This window comes from Cajanus cajan, chromosome 4 (genome assembly GCF_000230855.2).
Source record: "Cajanus cajan strain Asha chromosome 4, NIPB_CcT2T_4, whole genome shotgun sequence".
Taxonomy (NCBI): domain Eukaryota; kingdom Viridiplantae; phylum Streptophyta; class Magnoliopsida; order Fabales; family Fabaceae; genus Cajanus; species Cajanus cajan.
Window position 1 is genome coordinate 73,571,781 of NC_138520.1, and position 17,363 is coordinate 73,589,143.

A 17,363-nucleotide genomic window follows, 5' to 3' on the forward strand; every position below is an offset into this window, starting at 1 on the left:
ACACAAGGCAATCATAGTCCAAAATCAAGAATCTTCTTGGTTTCTTTGAATCTTATTGTACACTGATGGTGAGTTAAGGAAGTTGGATTCTTGCTAAGTCTTCCCCCATCATTTTTTGGTTTCTTCTTTCTTTCTGAGTTTGTGTTTTTGTTTTTTCTCTAAAAAGTTTGGACTGCTACATGACAAAGAGGGAAGAAGAGAGGATTGAGTTATATATATGTCAAGGATTTTTGAACGTAACGACCACCGACGAGTTTTTTTTTTGTTTGTTCTTGGAGTATCTACCACCGGCAGCAGTGACTAATCTCCTCGCTACGTTGGAGGCACCTCAAAGGGTGGGATAGCTGGCCCCAAGATTTAACGCGGCTGCATACACAAGGCAGGATTCGAACCCCTGACCTTGCTTAAGCATGGATCAACCCCTACCGTTGAACCACCAACGAGTTTTAAAGGGGTGATTTTATTAAAACTATACATTTTATTATTTTCTATAACATTATTTATTATATTTATAGTTTTTATGTTCTTTTTTTTCTTTAGCTATTAACTAATACGTGATGCTCGTGTATCGTTTTTCGTTTCAAAACTAATTTTTACTTATTGAATATAATTAAAGATGTGTGTTGAATATAACTAATTTTGAAAATAAAACTTATAAAAGAGAAAAAAAATATTTTTTATAAGTTAAAATTAACTTAAATATAAGTTAAAAATAGACTTAAATATATTTTTAATTCATATAAAATAAATATATTTTAATTTTAGTCTCTATAAAAAAAATAGAGTTACATACTAAAATGCTAACTCAAAGATATATTTTCTTTCTTTCTCTTACATATACACACACAAATGCTAAGTAACTTACAAAATAGGGTTGCTTATAAAGCGACTCTCTTTAATTTTAAGCAACCTAATAACACATGTGACATACTAAAATGTTATTTAGTTATTAAACAATTTTTGTGGGAGCACTTTTTGTTAAATACATCTCCATTAATTAATAATCGGTGTCCCTTACCCTTTTTCTTTATTATTCCTTAAATATGTTTTTTTGAAAGCATTTTTTGAAAGTATTTTTAGCACTCACCTTGAACTCAAAGTGAAGTGAAAATATATACATTTAGAAAGTACTTTCTAAAAGACAAATCATACTTTCAAAAAGTATTTCTTGAAAGACAAAAATATATTTCTAAAAAGTATTTTATAGAATAAAAATATCTTTATTCTTTTATAAAAATTTTACTCTTGTAAAAAGGAATGAAGAGTGAAAATATGTTTTCAGAAAGTATTTTTTGGAAGAGTATAAATATTTCTCTTCTAAAAAATACCTTCCCGAAACATATTTTAAGAATTATAAAACACAATTTCAACTTGATAATAATAAAAATTAAGTTATTTTAATTAATAATTTATCATAAAATCAACAAGTCATATCTTTAGAAACAACATCTTAAAAAATATTCACATCTTTATATCAAATTTATGCAATATTAAAAATAAGATAAAAAATCATGATTTAAAAGTTATTAAAGATAAGAGTGAAAGAAAAAAAAGATTAAGCATAATAAAAATTTGGAAGTAATTGTCTTGATTGCTCTAAAGAAAATATAAAAAAAAAAGTTAAAAAAAAAAAAGAAAAGACAAAGACATGTAAAGAGTGAATAAAGAGAGATAAAATAGCATAAGAAAAATAGAGGAAGAAAGATGAATTAAGAATATATTTTTAGAGATAAAATAAATTAAAGGAATATTTAAGAAAAAAAGAGAGGAAGAAAGATGAATTAAGAATATATTTTTAGAGATAAAATTTATTTAAAAATAAAATAAATTAAAGGAATATTTAAGAAAAAAAATTGTATATATTAAAAAGGAGGTGTGTATATAGCAACTGGCCCATTAGAGATGCTTTTAGAGCTGGATATACAAACATGTGCACCACGTAACCAGCATGCTAACAGGCCTAGCCATTACTCACAAGACTAGAAACAAAAACAAAAAAACTGTCAATGTCCAAATCTCTTCAAGCAATTCATACCTCTTTTACGTGAACATAAAATAAATTGTTAAAGAGATACTTTCATGATCATCTTCATATTGAGTCCAAATACAATATTATTTTTATACAAAAAATGAAATGAAAATTCAAAATATTACCCTCATTCCTTAGTTTTTTATAATTAAAAAAACAAAAACTGTTGGCCAAACTATTTGGCCCACCCCATCCCATTACAAGCCAGTTTTTGGTTGGACCTTGGTATGTTAAATAATAAATACCTTATATCAAGCTCACCTCACTCACTAGACAAGGTTACAGCTCAAAGTGAAACACATTCGTTAGTTATATCTAATTTTTTTGGTGAGGTTACCTACATCTATAATAATTTGGTCAATTTTCTTTTTCATATTGTTTTCTTCTACTTGTCTTTTGTGCCTTTTTTAAGTGTTTTTTTTAATAAATATAAATTATTCAATATTATTTTCCTTTTAATCTTTACAATTTTTCTAATAACTCTCCTTACTATTAAATAATAATATAATGTATAAATAATTATGCTATATCCATAAAATTGTGAGATAACTCTATTATTTATATGTCATATTATCATCACTCTTTACAAGATTAACAAAATTTGATAATTATTAAAATGTCAATGATTTGAAAGTTAAAATGTTTTGTCATGCATTGTCATCTAACATAATTTTGGCATCATTGGATGACAAAAATAATACACGACATAGAAAATGAATTAAATACAAACTTTCATATTTTCATATATACCACAAACTTTCATATTTTTGTATATACTAAATTAAAACTATCTAACAAGTGTTGGTATGTTACAAGTATAAGAACTAAAACATAAAATATAATGTTAGTATAATGTCATCATTTATTAACACGTTAATTTTTTTAAGATTAAAATATTTTTCTAGTTTTTATAGTTTAATTTATTTTATTTTTTAGCCTTCATAGCTTAAAGTATATTTTTTAGTTTTTATACTTATAATTTTAATCTCTTTATAACATTGTTTTCGTGTGTATGACATATATTTTAAATTCATGTGGTGATGATGTATTTCATTTTTTGAATGACGATATGTTACTTAATGATTTATTTTGCGGTCTTCAACAATTTGATCATTCATCAAAATCAATTTAGTCATAAAAATATCATTGCTAATGTGAATTTAATAAACCTTAATCATCCACATATATAAACAACATTTCAAAGAAATCAATGTCAAAAATGAAAAAAATGAAAAAAATTTAAGTATAAAAATAAAAAAAATATTTTTAATGGTGATGTCAGTAAAATTATAAGAATTTAAAAAATGTATTTAAATATTTTTCTGCAATAAAGAAAAAAGAAGAATTAATTGTGTGCGTGCTAAAAATGATTTTGAAGTGTCAGAAATAAGAAGTAAAATTTGTCTTTCTAATTATAAGACTTTTTAAAAAAAACTAAATTACACTCTTTAAAGATGGGATTCAAAAATGTTATTTGTGTTTTTAACTCCACTCGTATTCTGAGGTTACTGTGGTATCTATCTAGTTGCTAATCATAGATATGTAACTATTATCTAGATTATTAGAGAGTACATGGGTAAAACTTTGTACTTACAATTGGTATTAGTTGTGAGAGTTAGATGTTTCCCAGTAGAATTACATTTTCAACTCTTAGTTGATACGAGTGGTATCCTGTATCCCTTCATTGAGGGTGTAATTTTTCTTTTCTTTTGGTTTGTTATCTTCCATTACCAAAAAAATAATAAAATTATACTTTTTTAAAAAATTAGTTTAAAATATTAAATTTATCAATAATTTAAATTATTTTTTCAAATTTAATATTATCTCTTTCTTCTTAATCATTTTATCACTTAAATTTAATATTAAAAAATATTGATGTATTTATTTATCTCCTTTAATCATAATAAAAGAAGCAAAACTTTTATTTAATTAATTTTAAACATTTATTAATTTTTGTTTAAAATAAATATTAATTAAATAAAAGTATTTTAAGGAAGATATAATTAACGTAACTGATAATTAAAAGATAATAGTTTTATAAATAATGAAAAACAAAAATGTGAAGAAAAAAAAATATAGTATAGACCTATATGGGAAATTAATTAGTAAATGGAAAGAAAAACATGGATGTATATTGTAATTGGACTGAAATAGGGGCAGATTCAAACCGGCCTACATGACAAAATATAAACATCATTGACCATAAAATCCAATGAACGAAGAAAAAAATATATACTAGACAATTATTTTATTTATTATTATTTTTTGTTACGGTAGTTTTTCACTTTTTTTTTTGTCCCTTGAGAAAAAGCTTGGCTTTTTCGCAACGTTGGGTTTCGTTGGAATTGCAAATTTTGCAGCGTCCACTCACTCTTTCTCTTTCGGATTCTCACTGAATATTTATGGAATGGAGGTAGCAGTGACTGCACCCAATCCCAATCGAAATTCTCAGAATCTGTACTCAATTTCTGTCTTCCCATTTTGACCTCGTTTTCGCGCTTCTTCCTTCACCATGAGAATCGCTTCCTTTCCTCCTCCTTCTTCCGCCTCCGGTTGGTCGCGTTTCTGTTCGTCGGCGCTCCGATCCAAGCGTCTCGTATCTCCGGCGGAGAAGGCCGCGCGCGAAAACTCCGACCTCGGCCTCTCCCGCCGCCTCGGCGTCTTTGACCTTGTGCTCCTCGGAATTGGCGCCTCCATCGGCGCCGGCATCTTCGTCGTCACCGGCACCGTCGCTCACGACGCCGGACCCGGTATGTCTCTAATTTTGTTTCAAGTGTCTTTATTTTTAGGGAATAAATTAGTGGCTTAAGTTACTTTAATCTTAGAAGTTATAAATGAAATTAATGATAGTCATTTTAGTAGCTGAAATTATAAATTGAAGAAAAAAAAAATAGAACAACTTGTCTTATTAGTGAAAATATAATTTTGTAAATTTTAGGATTGAAGAAACCATTTAATGCTTTTAACAGTTTTTATTTTTATTTTTTATTTTGGATAAAGCTCGGATGTAGTAGTTTTTTTTTTTTTTTTGTTGTTGTAAAAAAGAGTTTTTTTATGGTGTTCTTCAATCAAAATTAGTTTTATTTTAAAAGTCTACATTACTGATGTAGAACTCTCTGATTATGATAGGAGAACAACATAAAAAAAATAGTTAAGAAACCGAATATAAATTTGTTCTTTTATTTGCTGGGTTTGTTTGAGGTGCTGTTACTTGGGTAAGGGAGGTGGAGAGGATTGAACATCATGTAGGAAGCACCACATGGACATGAATGATGTATTGCACACACGCATGGATAGTAATAAAGCTCTTAAGGGAATAACACTGAGAAAGGGATATTGTTCAATTAGAAACTGAACCTAAGCTCCATACAAGGTCATCAGAGCATATGCTAATAGAGCTCTCAACCTATGGGTCTACATTCTGATCTGGTATTCTATCAGATGCCACAAATTTTAAAAGTTATAAGAATTAGGACACAACATATAAAATTAATATCAAATTAAGAAAAGACACAAACAAATCCTTAATTAAAATGGAATAGAGATATCATGTTTCAAAAGTTTGAATTAGTTATTGCTGGCATGTAAAATACCATGAATTTGATTAGAATCCAAAAAAAATAAATAAAGGATTTTTAAAATGTCTTTTAATCATAGATTGTTGAATTTTCTAATAATTATTTTAAAAGTTATATATTACTAAAGGGTTGACAGTGTAAAAATCTTTACATAAAATTGAACTCGAATACTATCAGCTGTACAATGCTTGATATGTAATGGTTATTTGCAGTTACTGTTATTCCAAACTTGGTAACTTATTCATGGTTTGTTTCTGGGATGCAGGAGTAACCATTAGTTTTATACTTGCGGGGGCGTCATGTGTTATAAATGCACTCTGTTATGCTGAGCTGGCTTCTAGATTTCCTGCTGTTGTCGGAGGAGCATATCTATATACATACACAGCGTTTAATGAACTTACGGCTTTTCTTGTTTTTGCACAATTAATGCTTGACTATCACATTGGGGCAGCTAGCATAGCAAGAAGCCTAGCAAGTTATCTGATAAATATTCTTGAACTCTTTCCTGTTTTCAAAGATAACATTCCAAAATGGATTGGTCATGGGGAAAACATAGGCGACGTGCTATCCATCAATATCTTAGCTCCAATTCTGCTAATAATTCTCACTTTAATTCTCTGTCAGGGTGTTCAAGAATCATCAGTTGTGAATTGTCTTATGACGGTGACCAAGGTTCCTTTCCATCTTAAAAATTTGCACAATATAGTATAAAGTATCGTATTAATGCTACAGTTTATCTGAGAAAGAATCACAAGTTATTTTACTTTTTGTTGCAGGTAGTCATTGTTATCATTGTCATTTTTGCCGGAGCATTTAAGGTTGACACGTCCAACTGGTCTCCCTTTGTTCCAAATGGTTTAAAATCCATATTTACAGGAGCTACCGTAGTCTTCTTTGCATATGTTGGATTTGATGCAGTTGCCAATTCTGCCGAAGAATCTAAGAGGCCTCAGGTATGTAATGTTAAGATTGCTCCCATGGTTTATGAATTTGCCAGATGCCATATCTTTTATCTGATGTATCTGGTAACAGATAGTTACATTGTAAGTAAAATAGAGACTATTTAATATATGCATCTGTTGTCTGATGCCATAGTCTATCGTGGGTGCTTTGCCATTAATTATGTTGGAAGTAAATAGTGACTATTTAGATTTAGTTGTAGTTACTATCATAATCATACTTTGTTTGGATAATTATCTCCTTAAACATTTATAGGAGAAAAAAAAAGATAAAATAAAATAAATTTCTCCTATAAGTTAAAATTAACTTGTGCGTCTCAGCTTTTGGATAATTTAAATGAGGAAACTTATATAGAAGTTGAAATACAAGTTGATTTTAAATTTTTATGGTTTAATTAATCATTTCTTTCTCCAACTTATTATTTTAGTCCTTACACCTAAAAAACTTATGGACTAAATAAAATGTAGAGATTTTAGGTATAAGAACTCAAACAAAAAGTTGACCGAAGTATAAAGATTAAATGATAATTTAATCAATTTTTAACTTGTGGAAAAAATTTAAATCATTATACTTTTTTTGTCTTAGTGTTTACGAAGATGCTCATCCAAATAGGGTCGTAGTTATTAATTAACTTCAGTTTTTTTTAACCCGTTTATCTGCTTAGCTGAGTATTAGAAACTATCTCACAATAATATATTCATGCTTTCAATTCTAAGTTTTTCTCCTCCTTCTGTTCTCAAGATTTACGAAGATGCTTTCTTTTTTGTCTCTGACATTTCAGCGGGATTTGCCAATAGGCATAATAGGAAGCCTCTTAGTATGTATTGCATTGTACATTGGAGTATGCTTGGTGATTACTGGAATGGTTCCATACCAGTTACTAGGAGAAGAAGCTCCTTTGGCTGAAGCTTTTACATCTAAGGGTTTAAAGTTTGTTTCTATTCTGATTAGTGTTGGTGCCGTTGCTGGACTTACAACAACACTCCTTGTTGGTCTTTACGTTCAGGTAAATCCCTTCTGAATTATGACATGATTGATGTGCCTTGTGACATGTGCTAATGTACATGATGGGATGTTTCTGATAAGCAGTCTCGACTATATCTTGGGCTCGGAAGGGATGGTCTACTACCCTCAATATTTGCTAAAGTCCACTCCAAATGTCACACCCCTATTCATTCTCAGGTCTGGGTTGGCTTGATTGCCAGTGTTTTGGCTGGGCTATTGAATGTGCATGTGCTCTCTCACATTCTTTCCGTTGGTACACTGGTAAGAGTTGACTTCTAATCTGTTGGTAGTGGACTTGCCAACAAAATGCATATATCTATCTTATTTGTATTAACATAGTATGTTTGAGTGTTCTTTGATTGACATGAAATATGTGCGCAACTTAGGAAAGGTGGGAGATTTCTTGCTAAGTGGGTGTTGAATACATTAATATAATATTACTAAGTTTTTTAGTATCTGTTCAGATAATGTGCATCATATTTTCCATTTAAGGAATAATAATACCACATGGTGCGCCTTGACAAAAGTATACTTTCTGATTGATTAGTGTTTAAATATTCTTAACTACTGCCTCTCACATGATATGTTCACTTATTTCAGACTGGCTATTCGGTTGTCTCAGCGTGTGTTATTGTACTTCGCTGGAAGGATAAGACAAATAGTCATGTATCATCTTCTGCTGAGCGGGAAGGTGTAATTTGCCTCGTTACTGTTGCTGTTTCTGGATTTGCTATGGGGGTCTTATACCGTTACGATGCTTCATATTTTTTTCTGATTCTGCCTTTAGTTATCGCAGCTGGTGCTTCTGCTGCTCTTGTTTTCCGCCAGGTGAGGTTATATTTTATTAAGATTATGTTTGAATAAATTTCTCAAAAAATATTTTTCTTCCTACGAGTTAAAGTTAAAATCTGTAAGTAGAGAGTTTTTATAAATTAATTTATATTTAAGTTAATTTTAACTTGTGAAAGAAACCTAATTCATTTTACCTTACTTTCTTCTCTTATAAGTACTTATTGAAAAATGGATCTAAATAAGGCCTAATTGCATGTTGTCTGGGCTATGTCAAAAGGCTTTGGTTACAAAATATGTTAATAATATACATGGATTAAAAAGGTGGTTGTATCATTAGGAGGTAAAAAAATCAAAGTCATTGAGAGAATTTTAATTGAATCTCGTCATTAGTGGAGAGAGTAACCTGAAATTGTTTGTTGCCTTCTTTTCCTGGATCATACAACAAAATGAAGAACACAATGATGGTTGTATGTGTCAAATACACGAAACGGAAAGGCAATCTGAAGGTCAACAACTCTGCTCCCCGCACTTCATCCCAGATCACATTAAAACTTGTGAAATTGATGAGCTTGCTGCATTTTGATGTTAATGTTAATTTCTTTCACTGACACCATTCTGCCGTGTCATTTTGCTTTCTAGGTTTATGCAGATGCACCAGGGTTTTCTTGTCCGTGGGTTCCCCTTCTGCCAATTATTTGCATCTTCTTTAACATGTTCTTATTTGCCCAGGTATGCCCATGATCTCTCCCTTTAAAATTTGGCCAAAATAAAACCTTTTTTTTTTTTGAAAAGTTATAGTTGATTATTTAGACATCCAAACTGACAAATAACGTTGAACTTGTGTTGACAGTTACATCATGAAGCATGGGTGAGATTTGTGGTTCTCTCTGTTGTCATGGTTGGTGTTTATGCAATATATGGCCAGTATCATGCTAACCCCGGTGCAGACGATATTATCTATCACGAGGCACCAGAGGAAGAAGCACTATGAGTTATCTGTTCAATATTATGCAATGTATTTTTATTTTTGGCCTGATTAAAATGTATGTAGTTAATCGGTTTTTTTTAAGAGTAATTTAGCTATTGTTCGATCTTCTAGGAAATTAGGAATGTCCATTTTGTATGAATAATTATCTGACTGTTCTTGTTACTATATTGTATATGACAGTCAGCTAGAATTTATATGGTGTATCTCGTTTGTTACTTCACAAAAAAGGAAAATCTAAGTGTATCTTGTGCGAATTTCGTGTCATGCTTTTGGATATATTCAGGCTTACCGTTTGTATTTTTTTTTTTTCCCCAAAAAGAGGCTCCCTTAAAAAAGTAAATTTGTGACAATAATATTGGATATTTTTGTGTGCACTTTGTGATTGATAAAGAGAAAAGAAATAGGGGAGAAATAAAGTGGAGAGAAATAAAAAAAATAAGTAAAAATAGGTTAAAAATAGAATAAAAATTTAGTTATTTGCTTAAAAAAATTTAAGTAATATATATATATATATATATTTATAAGTATATATAAGAGGAGAAATAAATAAATAAATAAAAGATTCTTCACTTTTTAATTTCTCACTCTTATTTTTTTTTTCAACTAAATAATCTCATTTATTTTAACTCTCCTATTTCAACTCTTTCAACTTTATTTTTTATTCATTTTTCTTTAACTAAACAAGGCATGCTAATTGAAGGTGAGTTTCTTTTAAAGTGTGGAATTATCAATATATTTTAAAATTAAACAAATTCTAAAATTAATCAAATATTTTATATTTGATAATTAACATATCAAGAAAATGAAAAAAAAAAATTAGACTGATAAAAATCATTATATTATGAATGAGATTAATCTTTAATCCAGTAATTCAATAATAATAAAACAAAAAAAGGCATTTGTTTTAGTTAAAAGTTAACGATTTAAGTGTTATAATAGGATTGATTCGTTTTAAGTGGATTTACACTTTTAAACTTCAACGACTAATTCGCACATGACTTACACATTAAGAGATAAACATACACTTTTTCCTTTCATAAATAGCTCAAGTGGCGAATCTTAGCTTTTCCACCTAAGCAACACAATATACTAATCTTCTTAGCACCTATTTGGTATAAATGGAAAAGATGGTCTTTCATTTCCCACCTTTGCCTCACCTTGCTCTTTATTCCATGATGAGAGATAAACCTTATTCAAGTCACATGGTCACTTGTTTAATCCATCAAATTAAAACTAACACTAAACAAAACTGCTTGCAAATACTAGTAGACCAGAGGTGCACTCTCAAATCTAACAGCATCTGTACCTCTTACTGAATCCAATCTAATATTGATATGCTACTGAGCAGCATTTGTATTTCATATAAACCATGCAGCTTATATTCTCATTGCCATCACCATTTTCTTTGTATAGTGAAAATCCAAATCTATCTCATTGCTGAGTAAATATGATATCATGTCAACGATCAACTCTCTTAAAAGCATAAGCTGCAAGGCGAAGGCAAGAGATTGGTTTCACTTGCAAAATTATAAGGAAATCAACAGTTCAAGAAAGGGACAACTACATGATTGCAACCAGATAGCTGAAGTGACTGCTCAAAAGTTACAATATTAGGCACATTACTTGAGTAACTAACACAAAATTCAAATGATGAATAATTTTAACTTGAGAAAGAAACAGTGGCACCAAAAGCAATATCCATAGATATTTGTTGTATGTGAAAAATAAATAAGTGGAAGACCTGCTGCCACAAAATAACAGAAACTGAACTTCATCAGTTATACAAAAACATGAGAAGAAAATCAAATCTCCTAAAATAAAGGAAGCTCAATGAAACATAATATTATAAGATCTCTGATGAACTCTGTGTTCATCGGGTTAGAAACAATTGGAGCTCAGTAGTTTACAAATCACCTAATCTTGTTTAGAGTGGTCTTTTGCTCTTTTGATCTTTCAATTGATCCCATTTTCTGAAGCCTGATTTGAGCTTTGAACTTGGCTATAAATTCACTAGCTTTCTTATCCACCTCAGAATCCAGATCTGAATCATTGACATATTCAGGTACCCCATTTTCTTTTGAGCTCACCAGTGTATTCTCAAGCTCGGTATCCGAGTCTTGCTTAGACAAATTCTTGGATGGTTCTGATTTATGTCTCATACGATGATTGGAAAATTTAATCTCAGGCTTAGGAAAATAAGAATCCAGAGTTTTCTTACTGAACCCTTTCAATGGAAGATCCGGTTCTCCACTTTTGATTCTATCTTTTCTCAATACTGATTCAACATTATTAAGGTTCTTTTCGACCTGTTCATCAGTTTCCTTGCTGGATATTTCTCCTATTCTCATTGTCCCTGAAATTAGTCCATTGGATCTTCTTGTTCTAACTGATTTCCCTCTTGATGGAGTTTTCACTAAGCTTGCAGGCTTTTCTGAGTCTGACTGCGATGCATGCTTCCCTGACTCTTTATTGCCAGAGGGATCCTCACCTCCAAGCCCATTTAAACCCCTCAAGTCATCATTCAAACTACTCTTTATATCATCCTGGAGCGAGGAACCGTTATGTCTACGAGCCTGAAATGCTTGCAATGAAGCTTCCTCATTTCTCCTGCCCAAAGGTGATGGTGAAGTAGAAGAAGATCCATGTGAGCTCTTCTTTTCCCCTATATCTTCCTTCAGCAAGTTCATATTCTCCGGTGAAGCAGAATCCGGGGAAGAACATAAACTTGACTGAGATGAGAACGATCCCATAGACTGGAAAGACCGTGAGCTGAGTGATTCTTGTTGAGTTTCATCAACTGATATTGGCCTGAAATGCGAGGGATGCAAATCTGCAGCAGATTTTCCTTTAGAATCCATCATTCCATTTCTAGAAGACGACGCCTGGGAAATCTTCTTTCCTAAATCCATCTCTTGGAAATTCATATTTTCTGAAGCAGGCACATAGGAAGTCTTGTTTTGTTCCATATCTTCCTCTTGGAAATTCATAATTTCTGAAACAGGCACGAAAGAAGTCTTCTTGTGTCCCATGTCTATCTCTTGGAAATTCATAATTTCTGAAACAGGTACAAAGGAAGTCTTCTTGTGTCCCATGTCTTCTTCCTGAAAATTCATATTTTCTGAAGTATGCATATGGGAAGTCTTCTTTTGTCCCATATCTTCCTCTTGGAAGTCCATATCTGATGAAATTGAATCCAATGAAGAATACATTCTTGTGTGGGAAGAGAAGGATTTTACAGACTGGAAAGATTTTGAAGCAAGTGAGTCAAATTGAGTTTCATCAATTGACATTGGCCTGAAATGTGAAGGAAAAGAAGCAGCACCATACTTTCCTTTAGTTGCCATCCTTCTATTTCTCGATGAAGACCCCTTAAAAATCTTCTTCTTTCCCAAATCTATCTCTTGAAAACTTGTATTTTCAGAGGCGGGCGCATAGGAAGTGTTCCTTGATCCCATATCTTCCTCTTGGAAATTCATAATTTCCGAAACAGGCACAAAGGATGTCTTCATTTGCGCTACATCTTCCTCTTGAAAACTCATCTTTTCTGAGGAAGGCACATAGGAAGCTTCCTGCTGCCTCATTTCTTCCTCTTGGAAGTTCATATTATCTGATGAAATTGAATCCAACGAAGAATACATATTGATATGGGAAGAGAAAGGTGTTGTTGACTGCAATGACCCTGAACCAAGTGCTTCAAATTTAGTTTCACCAACTGAAAGAGGCCTATATTGTGAAGGACGGCTAACATTGCCATGCACTTTCTCCCTTTCACTCCTTCTATTTCTTGAACGCCATGGAATGGGGGAAGGCGATCCACCACCACCAGCATCATTTAATTTTTTCTCCAAATTGGAAGGACCCGTATCACCAAATTCCCTATCTCTACTTTCACCCAAGCTCCTAGAAGAACCCTTTGAACCTGAACTGGAATCACTTTCGTTGGCAAATTTAGAACTATCTACATCTCTAGCAACCGATCTCAAACTACGAATTGGCAGTCCTAGAGGTTTATAATCAACAGCCTCACCACATTCACCACTATTGTAGTTTGGTTGAGCCACAACCACCACTGGCTCACTATGATAGTACTCAGCATTCCAAGCTTGAACCACATTGGTTCCATTCCCATCCCATCCAACAGAATAACCAAAACTATCTTCAGAAATTGGAAAATGGGTTTTGTACTGTTCATCAAAAACACCAACAGCACTACCCCCATTGAAGGACTCACCCCCTAGCCCCCCATCAAAGTACTGAGGATTCCAACAGTGCATCATCATCATCCTCTTCTCATCAACCCCACATGGATTTACATTCTCACACCCATCATCAAAAATAGTGGAAGCAGGAAACACTTTGGACACATAACTAGGTGCATTAGCATCATCAACACCACTAGGGTGAGTTTCTATTTCTACGTGTGTGTCAAGTTCTGAATTTCTTCTACTAAACAAGCCATAGGTGACAGCAATGCCAATGAAAAGAAGGTGGAGAAGCTCCCAAAACTTGTTGAGTATGGTTTGGCTCACAAAGTCAGGGGCTTGTGAGGGAAACAGTGGTAGAACAACGAGAAACAGTGCCAAGATTAAAGCTTTGAGGAGAAAACCTGTGCAAGACTTACCTTGGTTGGTGGTTTTTGGCTGGATCCGTGGAGCAGGGAAATGGGGTTTGGTGTAGGGGCTGGAATCCGCCATTGATGAGTGTGTGGGGTGAGTCTCTTCTCTGCTCAGTGGTGTGAATGTGTTTGTTTTCTTGTGTTGTGTGAGATGAGAATGAAGAAAGGAAGACTTTGAAGACAAGGAAAAGTGCATCTGGGACAAACAATGGCGATAAAAGATTAAGGTAATTGTAGTAATTGTTGCCAACAAAGTGGAGCAGAATTCAAAAAGTGTCACTGTCAATCGCGACTGTTTGGTTTGAATGACGGTTTTGCCCATTTTTTCGGATGTTATTGGTTGGGCCTCCCTGGCCCAACCCAAATAAATACATTACGATTGAATGTGTACACAGATTGCCTCAGTTTGACCTTATTTTAAACAGCAATAAATAAATAACAGGCCATACTATATGCATACATGCTTAACAAATTATGAATGTGCTAAATATTAAATTTTGATTTTTTTTATTAAAACTAAAATTAAGAGTCAAATTCTTTAGACCACTTCTATTAAATTGTGTGACATTGGCAGGATGTTGAGCAGCTTTTAGAGAACAAGTAGTTGAAGAGAGAACATGATCGATGGAGACCATTTTCTTGTTAGTTTGCTCATGCTGGAAGTGGGATTTCACTGGAATCTCATGCTTTCATGCTATAGAGGTTATTGCAAGTAACAATTTCAAGCTTGATGATGACTATGTTCATAATCTTTCTACAGTAGATGATTTATCCCTCCAATGGGCCAAGATGTGGCCCAGGAACTTTGCTGATCCAATTTGAGGAGACACCCTGAAGAGAAATAAGGCAAACGATGATCCATTAATTTAAATCGCTAGCTGTCAAAACAATAATATGCTGCATTGCTGCTTCCAGATGCAATGTGTGAGGAGGGAGATCTTCACTCTAAGGATCTTCCAACTGCAGAGATCTTAACCCTATAAAATGTTTCTTTTATATAGTAAGGCACAAGGAAATTGTTAAGGATTAGCTAGCACTAGTAGATTACTGTGTCACATGAAGTAATAGTTCAGTCCAAAATGAACAGCAAGGAATCCAGTTCCATTAGCCAATAGCCACAAACTATTGGTATGCTCTATTATTCATTCACATACTCTCATAAATAAGCATGATAAATATCTATTCCTTATTAATTATGTGAGCTCAATTTTGATAGCAACTCATAGGAGGCTATACTGAAAAACGACAACACCACATTGAAAGTTATCAAATCCACTGCAGACATAGCTCCAATAATGAACAGTTGCATCTAACAACACTGATTTTGAGGTAATCAATTGATTGATGGGAATACACATGTAGACATGACAGGAAGCCACTGTGGCAACCAAAATGGTAACGGACACATCCATGAATTCAGAAAAAGGGAACACTGCCACAACATTAGGCCTTGGAACTCACGGATCTCAGAAATATGTAAATGTTTGAACAAAGGGGGTTGATGAAAGTAAGTTGTCAATCATGGGGATTACCTTGGCGCAGTCAAGATTTATTGCCTTTGTTTATATCAGTTCTTTTTTAATATTATTTCGAATTGCAGAAGTCAAATCATCCTTCGAGGTTTTTAAAAATTGATAATGTTAAATTAAATTATTGTTTTTATATTAAATTAGTAGATAAATATTGTATTTTCAAAGGGTCGGAAGATTTTTCGATTTATAGATTTTGAAGGATACGCATTTTTTTTTCTTAATACATATAATAACTTATATATTATTTACACAACCTGATATATATATATATTAGTTTGATACATATTAAGAGGTAGAATTTAGATTTACGTAACAAAATTGGAACTTTTTTCAGTTTGTTATAACATGAAGTAGCTAAAATAAATATTAGCACGGAGTTCCTGTTTAAATTTAAGATAATAAGATTTTTTGCTTGTTGTTGTTGAATAGATAATAAGAATATATGTATAAATTTAATCTCAAAAATAAATTTTATATTTATAAGTATAAACCAAACTTGGTGCTTCAATTAAATTAATTAAAATTTAGTTTTCTTTTTCTAATTTATAAAATTATATTATTTTATTTTTTTTATATTTTTTTATGTCTTTCTTTACTTCAACCTCATATCATAGGTTAACATGAGTCGAATTGGTATATATTTATGAAAGATAAGATTTAAATGATTTCTGTTCTAAAGTCTTAGTTATATATTACATTCTAAAGTTTCGCATTCTTTTTAGATTTTAAAGACAATTTAAATGATTGGAATCAATTAAAGTTTAAGTGGAATATACATATATGAAATAAGAGAGGAACACTATGTTTGTGCATGTAATCTTCAGTTTTGGATAATAATAAAATGTTTAATTAGGTACAAATATTATACTAACATGTTAAGTGACAATATTTCCTTCTAAATCAAGTCAACTATCATATTGGAGGATTATATATATATATATATATATATATATATATATATATATATATATATATATATATATATATATATATATATATATATATATATATATAGGGGTTTGCTAACGTCCTCCCACACTTTTTTTAATGGAAGTATTTTAGCATTCTACACCTTTTCTTTTTGACAAAAAAAACCATTTCTCCTTTTTAAAAACAGCTTACACTAACAGGGTAAAATTATAATTTTTCATGCTGCATCGATTCTCGTTAAATTAAAACTCATGAATAATTAATGAGGTTACACTTGTCTCTTGCGAATCATTCACGAGGTTTAGGGCATCTTCATTGCCTGCCCGTCATAATGGAAGCCACAACCTATAACAACACGAGGAATTGATTAGTGCTAAGAGGTGATAAAAATAATACAAAATAACATTACAGTATATTTTATGTGCATGAGCAAGGAGAAGGAATTTTTATATTAAAAGCATAAAAATTATTTAGTTCTTCAATTTTAAGTTATAAGAAGTCAAAGTATTTAGTAGTGTATTAAATATGAGAAATTATTCTGGATCATATGATCTATAATTATTTTATTTTCTACATGATATGTAATCAATTATTATTAATTTTTTCTTATAAATTTAAAAATTTAAAAATTTAAATGCTTATATTGGTTGGATTTATGGATAATTGATGGTTTTATAATACCTAATAATTTTTGCATAAACATTTCTTGACAAACGTCTTTCAGAAAATCATTAACAGACCCACATGTTATAATTAAAGAATCCATATTAATGAGTATGGATGTTATCCTTTTTATGGGTTGGTTTAAGGAGGATATTTTCTCTTTTTTTCTTCCTGTAATCCTGATTCCCTGATGATAAAAATTACTCTTTTATCAAATAATATTAACAATAACAATAAAGAATGGATGAAGCTAATGATTTTTACAGAATTT

At 31.5% G+C, this 17,363-nt stretch overlaps 1 protein-coding gene across 2 annotated transcripts; it reads left to right on the forward strand.

The window, feature by feature from the left end:
- The first annotated feature begins 4,308 nt into the window (after positions 1-4,308).
- CAT9 (cationic amino acid transporter 9) lies at positions 4,309-9,606 on the forward strand. 2 transcript variants are annotated; one of them, XM_020355522.3, is made up of 9 exons: positions 4,309-4,779; positions 5,873-6,279; positions 6,384-6,560; positions 7,349-7,573; positions 7,657-7,833; positions 8,173-8,400; positions 8,817-8,870; positions 9,004-9,093; positions 9,215-9,606. In XM_020355522.3, the coding sequence occupies exons 1-9, from the start codon at positions 4,542-4,544 to the stop codon at positions 9,353-9,355; spliced, it is 1,737 nt and encodes a 578-aa protein (XP_020211111.1). In that variant the 5' UTR covers positions 4,309-4,541; the 3' UTR covers positions 9,356-9,606. The 2 variants fall into 2 exon arrangements, with proteins under 2 accessions (XP_020211111.1, XP_020211112.1); XM_020355523.3 differs by lacking the exon at positions 8,817-8,870 and having other exon boundaries at positions 4,311-4,779.
- Positions 9,607-17,363: the final 7,757 nt, after the last annotated feature.